The following is a 9,461-nucleotide window of genomic DNA, read 5'->3' as shown; positions in this document are numbered from 1 at the left end:
AAAGAAAAATTGATTCAGTGTCTTCATCAAGTAGAAAACCATATTTTAAACGAACCAGGTAGATTGAAGAGCAGAGAAAAATCAATCAGGTGTTTTTTTTATTCAAGTAGAGAGAGGCAAAGAAATTGATCAGTGCAATTTCTCAGACACGAGCCCTTCCAACAATAAGAACAACCTTTGCAAAAGCAGACCCTAGTGCACTACACTCTTACAGCAGTAAACTGAAGTTTATAATAGAAGACATAATCACCATTGGATTATATCCACAGGTAAAGAATTCTACGCTTTTAATTTTTTTCTGATAACTTCAAACAGTCTTCTTCAAGATTGCAGAAGGAATAAGTATCAGACATTAGAATCCAAATTTGGTATGAAATTTGCCTGAGTTCCTCTGTCCAGTGCTTGCTTTATTGCTTGGCTTCTCTATTGACTAGCCTTCAGATGTCCCCAGTTCAAACAAGTATGAACTGTAATGCTATAAGAGTAATTTAGATTATCAGAATCTTGGCCCAATGTATTGATTAGTATTAATTTCTGTTTTGGTTCCAAAATAAAACGTTTAGGGGGTTTATAGAGTGTTTATAATCATCATTGATCAGGTGATGAATTCAAAGGAACCTCACCTGTGATCTCAGAGTAGAAATTCCATTGTCCTGAAATTTTAGCCTCCTTACAGATGCTCAAAAGTACTATATCATGACACCAGCAAGCAGAAAAGATAGAAACTTCCCTGAAATGTGGCAACCCTGCCTATAGAGGGGAGTTGGAACTAGGTGATCTTTAAGGTCTCTTCCAACCCAAGACTTTCCATGAATCTGTGAAATGTCCTATTAAATCACCTCAGCCCAATGATACACAAATGAGCATTGCAAATAAGAAGGCACACAGCTTACACACCAAGTTTATCAATTGTGGTAATAAGGTCAGATGGAATAAACGAATCCAAATCTGCATCCAGAATTCCAAGGGGATCTAGCTGAGCCACATGATGGCCACGGATCTGAAAAAGGAGGAAAGTAAGAGCAAAATGAAATCACACTAACAAAAGTCAGATAAACGGAAAAAGTCAGTGACATCTCTCCATAGGATATATATCAGCCATTAAGTTGAACAAGCAAACACCATTAATGTGATGACAGGGCTACATATTCCCCAAGTATTCCCATAAGAACAAAAAACAAGCATTATATCACTGAATCCATATATACCTCACACACTACAACATAATCTTTATTATGTCTGACACACAATTTAACTGGGATTACACTGGAGTTAAAGTGAAGAAGGTTACTATAGAGTACATTTTCAGTCTCTGGGTAAAATTAAGAAATTATGATGAGCCTATAGAACCTACCCTCTGCCAATTCAGTCATTTTATATTTTTGCCTGAATCCTCTCTTCTGCACCTGAAGTACATTAAAATACAGCATTGCTGACTTAAAAAAGATTGGTGCTGAAGTAGTTTATATTGGCAATGAAGGGATCACTCTTCCTAAGCTCTGCTCCACATCAGATAGCATCTGACAGCATCTACTTTCACTCATGAAATTTCAGAAATTTGATCTATGACAGAATTGATATTCAAGACACTGAAGAGCACAAATTGAGTGGGAAATTTAGCCAGCTTTCAGTGATCAGTGTGACTGGTGTTAATGCATGGCACAAGTGGCTACAAACTAGTGCATTATCATAGAACATTGCTACAGAAGAAATAACTAATTGATCCAACAGAGCCACAAATATAAAACAATTTTAATATGCCTCTTATGTGTGACTTTCACATAGCAAATTAACTCATTAAAAGCTTTGTATAGATGAATATATTACTAATTTCTCCTTATAATTTTTCTTTTTAATAACAAATTTGCACCCCTTGGGTAGAATTTCATTCATACTACTAGTATCTTAATTGTCCCTGAAAAAAACCTAGAAATTATAAAGTGCAGTATTAACAGCATCACACAGTAATAGAATATGATTAGAGTGTGGTTCATCAAGAAGGGACCTGTAAAAACACTGTTCAATTATTGTATATTTGCAGGAGAGTTTATAACAAAATGGTTTCCAGTCATAAGAAACCAGAAACACAGCATCTTTTTTGTAACTACCAGCCCTGTAAACTCAGCCTGATTTCTGTGATTCTTTGCATCTCATGAATCATCAGTAATGAAACTCTGACAGGCCAAATGATGCCCACAGCAACATCTGTGCCATCTGACTGTTTACAGCAGCACTAAGTTTATCTGACTGGAACAAAGCAAACAATTCTGTCTCAAACATAATCAACAGGAAAGAATTCACCTCCCTAAGTTACATCTGCTCTTCAGTATTAACAGGAAGAGGAAGAAGATCAGCAAGAATGCCAAAACCCAGAATGGCAGATCAGTCAATGCTGTGCCATATTATTCCAGGAGCAGTTTAGTCTTTAACTAAAAGACATATTTTCCTCAATATCAAGCTATTTTTCAATCAATTCTATTACTTTCACTGAATACAGAAAACAGTAACATCTGCAGAAGTCAGAGATCAACCTTTTGAAAACACATACATAACAAATTTTCATCAATTTCCATAACTTTGATTAAATGCAAGTACAGACTGCCAGAAACTAGACCTTGATTCCTCTGGCCTCGCTTTTGCTAAGCACACAGAACTCACTGAAAATCCTTCTTTCAATGTGCCCAGGGCTCTCTGTTAGAACAAGCAATAGATTAACTGCCTTCTCAGAAGACCAGCTCAACAGACCACAAAGCAGTTTACCACAAAAACCATAAAACACTGACAGGTTTGAGAAATGAAAATTCTGTATCCTTCTCCATTTCATTTCATTATCAGGCAAAGGAAGGTCACAAATTACCATAGCACTTCAACACTGAATTTAGAGGATACTAAATACCTTTTAAAAAGCAGATAGTTGCCTTAGGCAATCCTCTGCGACTGTTTGTTGCAGACACATGGGTGCCTGCCATTTATACAGACATTTCTGTTCCATCACTTGACAAATACAGGGAGCAAAATGGCAACCCCTGAACTATTTTCAAGTAAATTGTCTTAAAGCAGCCTAACATTCTCCAATTTTCTCAAATACTTCACCAAATTTTTACTGCAAAAGTGGTTCTTTTCTACATATCTATTTCTAAGCAAATTTCACATATTCTTTATATTCACAAACATTTTCACTCTTTTACAACAGCCCTCCAACTCAATGGTGACAATGCGATGTGTACAAAAAAAAGGTCTTTTAAGAAGTTCCTCTTCTATTTCTCTCATGACACCAAACAGAATTTAAAATACTTAGGGCAAGGAGGAACAGATCTGCTCAAACCAAACCGTAGGAAACTTCTTGGGAAGTTACTCATTTAAAAAACACTTGTGGAATATTTGTTAAATACAGATCTAGTTTTATGGGTTGGTTATTTTGGGGGGGTTTTTTACATAATTTTTAAGCTTTTAATTGAAATTAAGATACTAGATACAAGTCTAAAAAAAAATATTTCAACTTGTTTTTCATTTGGAAAACATCTAACAAAACCCACTGTCCTATTTCCAAATTACTTCTTCTTTTAGAGGAAAAATAATGAAATTAAGACTTAATCTCTTAGTTTAATAAAAGGGTTAAAAATCAGAGTGTGAAACAAAGTCAATTTGGATGAACAGCTCTCTAAAAGAAATCCATCAAAGCTAACCCAAACTCAGTACTGTCAGCCTCCCAAAATTCAGTTTCTGGTTAATTCATCATTTCTCCTCTCTCTTTTTTTTCCCTATAATCCTGCTCAAATCAGGAACCTCAAAATTCACCTTAGATGTATGAGAAGGCAAGTACATTTCGTTCTTTCCTAAAGAAAGACTGTAACATTTAAAACTGTAATACAAACATTCCCAGAAGTGAAGGCAGACTTTCACAAACCGCTATTTCCACAAAAGTCCTTCCAGGCTAAGTCAGATGACCAACATCAGGTCTGTGGGTAGTGTGAATTATGAGTGTGCTAAACCAGGGGATCACCCCAGTCTGAATGTAACACTTCCATGTTTAGACACTGTGCTGGAAAGGAAAAGCTGTCTAGCTCAAGGCATTTTGGATTAGAAGCAAAACAATGGTTAAGACAAGAAACCAAACGTGAACATAAAAAGGAAGAAGGTTGTTTGCAAAGGAGAGGCCTTCTTACACCCACCCCAGAGTACACTTACTTGGTATGCTCTTATCAATGACTGCACAGCAAGGTGGTCCTCAACAACCTTTTCAGCTTTCCCCGGTGTCGGGGCCAGGCCGTGGCTCTGCAGAAATGATGCCTTTCCTTCCAGCTGAGCTGGTAGATGGGGATCACGCATTTGGCCAGCATTAGCACTTCGGAAAAACACATCCCAGGACTGGACACGTGTACAGAGGAGAAAAATTTAGTACCTCAAATGAAAGTCTAAACCAAAGCGGCTCTTTCAAGCTGCAAATAGAACCTCACTGGATTACAGTGCCTTAAAACACCACTAATAGACAGCAAAAAAAAGAGCACTGATATGTCCCAATCTCGGTAGCAACTGTGTGTTTATTTACACAGAACACTTTTCCTCTCACTTCTTACACTGAGCTTGTTCAGCAGAAAACTCTCCAGCACACAGGACTGTAAAGCATCTTCATACATTATCCATTCACACAGCTCTTTTTAATTGTGCTGTTCAGGCAGCTAACAATGGCTATGATAATATCTTGCTGGTAAAGAGCTACCAAGCCTATAAAACAAAGAACCTTAATAAACTAAATGAATCCATTCGTTTAATGATACTTATAGAATTTATGGTACTTCAAGACACTCACTGATTACACTAAATCAGAATCAGTCCTTAAGAGCTTTTCTTGAAGAAACTTTAAAAGCAATTAAAGGGGTTTTTTTTGAGAGACTTCGATTCTAAAATCCTTCCCTCACCATCTTAGGTTACCTTACTATGAAAGAAATGATGGGCCTGGTTTCAAGTGCAAGTCATAATTTTATAAAAGTACTTATCTCAGAAACTGAATCACAACAAACAAAAGTTTATTTTATTTCCTTCTGTGCTTTTACACAAGCTACTTCACTCACAAATGCCCAAATGTTGTTTTCCTGAACTGTTTCCATTCTGATGAGGTGGTCACTGTGCCAGGTTACAATGGTTTTAGATATATGAATGCTAACAGAGAGCAGCAGAATGGGATAAAATATCTGAGACACTTAGACTCAATAAAGAAATGTAGATTTACACAGAAATCTGTGTAAAACACTTCTCTCAGTTGGCTACTTTGAGAAAACAAAAAGTAAGCTATTTAAAAACTTTCATAATTTTCTGACTGGAATAGAAGAACTGAAAGAGATAAATTTCTGTGAGGCTGCAAGTGCAGATTTCAATTACATTTCAAAGAACCAAGTGCCAGAAAAGTGAAAAAGTAGTCCAAAGCAACTCTTCTAAAAAGATTACTTAACATATGCATTACAGAACTCACCAAACAATCAAAATTATGTAATACAAACATGGCATGACAGAAAAATATTTACAAAATCCTGTTTTCATTAAAAAAAAGTCTTCATACTGAAATTTCTAAAAGCTTTAAAGTGTTCAGAAACACCATGAGAGGGGGAGCATAAAGGAGTTAAACATCACCCAACCTTCCAAGTTCAAGTTGTGGAAGTGGGGGGATTCACTGAACCACTGAGGTGGGAACCTCATCATTATCATGAGGACATTGCCAAGAAACATTGCTTTAATGCACTCCTCTTACTTCTTTATTCATACAAAGCTGCATCGAACCAAATACAGTAAACTTAATTTATCACCCTGCTCTTACACAAGCTTATCTAAACATAGCCTTTTATATGTCCTGACAAATTAAGGCAGATAGATCATGTGTGGTGGCCAGTTCCAGACCCACTATGAAGAATTCATTCCTCCTCCCTTCTCTTATTCATGCCCATTTCCTATATTATTCTTACCTTGACATCTTGGCAGCCACACAGATTAGAAGCCTGAATTTACATCCTCTAAGTGGTCTACAAGAGCCTACTAGTGTGACTGTATTTCAGCTGGGATTCTCTCTGTACACCTTTCTTGCTCTGTGCTAAGAACAGTATTGTTATTCCATGCCTACAAAGCACTCAGCCTGAGTGTCTGCAGACCCCTGACAGTGAAAAACAATCATAATCCCTTTTTTAACTACTAAAGTTACTTAGACTGGAGAAATTATTTGGGCAATACTCAGTTATTAATTGTCTTTAAACATTAAATTAGGAAACTCCAAACACACATTTGGATCCATGACATCTCTCACATTCGAAGTTTTAATAAAGAATTTGCTTTGCTTAAGGTTTCTTCCTTACTTTTTCCAATGTCATGATACACAAACAATGATGATAATAACTATCCCTTTGTTGAGTAAGATTTTGTCATTTAAATGTAAAAGTTAACACAGCACAGTCCCACAAACAACTGAATGTGTTTTTAGACAAGTGCTCTGTTGACAGAGTTGTTAACAAAATGCAAACAGACTCACCCAACAAGTCATCTGTTTAAGGAGAATCAGCATACGGCTCTTTCTTCATGCAAACTCACAAATATAAAGAAAATGTTTCCATCTGAAGATGCAGCCAGCTGAGACAGAATGGACCCACAGTATTTTTTCCTATCACATTTTTGAACTTATTGATTTGTTGGACAGGCTTGACATTTAATCAGCGGGGAGGGAAAATACATCATTTGGCTACAGAAAATTAGTTTTTACTAGATACACATCCATCAAAGCCTTTACAAATTTCTATAGTGTCTTTCAAGATTGATACCAGATTATAGTCTTCAAGTTCTGTGTATCAATGTCAGTCTTTGGCAACAGCATTTGCCATGTGACTGAACAGAGAGAAGACCAGCTTGGTCTCACAGCAAACCTGAAGCTTCTCAACTGAATTAGTGAAGTTCTTCAAGAAGATTGTAGAGGAGACTTATAAAACAAAAAAATACATTCACCAAAAAAAATTACTACAGTGATAGATGATACATTTTTTATTCCTTCTGCCAGCAATTCTATATTGCAATTAAGCATTATTTTCTCAAGTAATATAACACAATTCAAGTGATTCAGTGGCAACATTTTACTGCCATATAGTAAACAGTGTTGCAAACAGAATAACAAGTAAAATATGCTTTATCTTGATAGTTTGAGGGGTTTTTTTTAGTGCCATCACAATATTCATCAACTGCACTGAGGACAGTAAAGCCTTAGAAGACACACACTGAGCACCACTATATCATTTAAAAAAGAAAATGAATAAAATTAAGTCAAAGAAAAACAAACCCCCCCACTTTTCCCTAGTCCATAAGCCAAGGAGGTGATTACATGCTCACAGCAGAGTGGCTGCATACAGGATAACATGGCAGGCATTATGTACTCCATAGCCAACCATGCAGTTTTGTAATTAATCTTGTGATAGTAATAACTGAGCCTTGTCAAGCTTCTCTCTTATGATCTATGGCCCTGACACCAAGCTTCAAGGAGAAATAATGACGCCTTTTTCAGAGACCACATCATTTTATTCTGATTGTTGTTTTGGCTACTCTGACAATAGGAAATTCAAAAGACAAGGAAAAGCAGGAAATCATTAGAAATGGATTTGTACAAAGAATAAAATCTCTTTTATATATATATATATATAGACATGCATATTAATTGATATGCAACCATGATATACATAGAAAGGAGAAATTCTTAGAAACACTGAATATGCTCATTGCAATGTGACAGCCATATTTCATAGTTGTAAATAAGCATATGTGGGAAGATGTGCAGTCAAATCTTCTGAGAGGGAAATCAGTTCAGGAGCCCTGATTAATTGGATTTTCTAAGTACAAGTGAATAGAATAGGATTTTAAAGTCCAGGAAAAATCAAGCTTTTCCATCTAATCAATGAGGAGGCACAACCCCTCTGAAAAGGGACTATCTAAGAAGAAGAAACATGAGGAGAAATAGGATATAAAAAGGAAAATGAGGAAAGAGAATGCAATATGTCAAAAAGCACAAGCTGGTTCTCTAAACCATACTGGACATACTGAATAAAACACTGAAATATGAGTGGCCTGCAAAGAACCAAATTATTAACAATACCATAATCAACACCACGTGGTGTCTCTTGACGTTTTTTTCCAACGCTTCCACTCCTTTCCATACCAAAATGACAAGTGCACAACTTCACAGTCAAAATCACAGCATAAATTTTTCTGTATTTTTAAGAAAACAGGGTGATTTCAACCCTTAACATTTTAAACTTGTTTCATGAAAGCTCAAATTGAACAATTTCTGTCAACAAAAATCTTGAGAAGGTATTTGTAGCTTTCAGCCAATGAAATGAGATGGTTTTCAAGAAACCAAAAATCAATTTCGTTGATGAAACAAAGTAAAATTAATTGGCATTCTTCTGTCCCCCCCCATCCCCGCCTTCTCTTCATAGGCTGTGAAAAACCTAGTAATTTAGGCAAGAATAGCTGTAATCTGTTCTTTCTATCCATCATATTCTTTTAAGCCTCATAAATCAGGAACACAGTGAATTTACTTCAGTTTGTTACTGTTGCAAGTTTATTAAACACAGTTAACCTAGAAAAGAATTCACACAATTTTATAATCGTGCTGGTTTTGGCTGGGGTAGTTAATTTATTGTACAGTAGCTGGTTTGGATTTGGAAATGGGGTTAGCAATATAGAGATGTTTTTGTTATTGCTGAGCAGAGCTTACAGTGTCAGGGCCTTTCTGCTCCTCACCCAACCAGTGAGGAGGCTGGGGGTGCACAAGGAATTGGGAGGGACACAGGCAGGACAGCTGATCCCAACTGACCAAAGGGATATTCCAGACCACATCATGCTCAGCATGGGGAAAGAAGAAGAAAAGGGGGACATTCAGAGTGATGGAGTTTGTCTTCCCAAGTCATCATTACGTGTGATGGAGCCCTGCTGTCCTGGGGATGGCTGAACACCTGCCCGCTCATGGGAATCGGTGAATGAATTCCTTGTTTTGTTTTGCTTGTTCATGCAGCTTTTGCTTTCCCTTTTAAACTACCTTTATCTCCATCCACAAGTTTTCTCACTTCTACCCTTCTGATTCTTTTCACTATTCACGCGTGTGTGTGTGAGAGAGCGCAGATGCAGCTGCGTGGTTGCCAGATGAGGTTAAACCACGACAAAAATGCATCTTGAATCACCTGCGATCCACTCCCTAGGCCACACCCTACATTCCTCTGTCAACTCACTTGTGATGATTTATTGGTTGCTGTTCAACCCACAAGCTGCATCACCCCACCAGGATCCAGGATCGGACTGCGCCTGAACTCCCAGATGAATTGGATGGCCTCTCAGCAGGATTTTTAGCACTTCCGCCTACCCCGAGCACCAATCCTTAGCAGCCGCCTCTGCAGTTCCCAGCCGCCGTGGTTCAGCACCCTGGCCAGCTCCGGGCCGCC

At 37.3% G+C, this 9,461-nt stretch overlaps 1 protein-coding gene across 1 annotated transcript in view; it reads right to left on the bottom strand.

The window, feature by feature from the left end:
• Positions 1-9,461, bottom strand: part of OGDHL (oxoglutarate dehydrogenase-like) — a 50,283-nt gene that overhangs the window by 34,954 nt on the left and 5,868 nt on the right. The window contains exons 3-4 of the mRNA XM_008642798.2: positions 4,189-4,368; positions 898-1,000 (exon numbers count right to left, since the gene is read on the bottom strand). Coding sequence (XP_008641020.1) covers positions 898-1,000; positions 4,189-4,368 — 283 coding nt within the window. The remainder of the gene's footprint in view (positions 1-897; positions 1,001-4,188; positions 4,369-9,461) is intronic.

Source organism: Corvus brachyrhynchos, unplaced genomic scaffold (assembly GCF_000691975.1).
Source record: "Corvus brachyrhynchos isolate BGI_N302 unplaced genomic scaffold, ASM69197v1 scaffold279, whole genome shotgun sequence".
NCBI classification, from domain to species: Eukaryota; Metazoa; Chordata; class Aves; order Passeriformes; family Corvidae; genus Corvus; species Corvus brachyrhynchos.
Note: the sequence above shows the minus strand (reverse complement) of the source record. Positions and strands in the feature narration are given on the sequence as shown.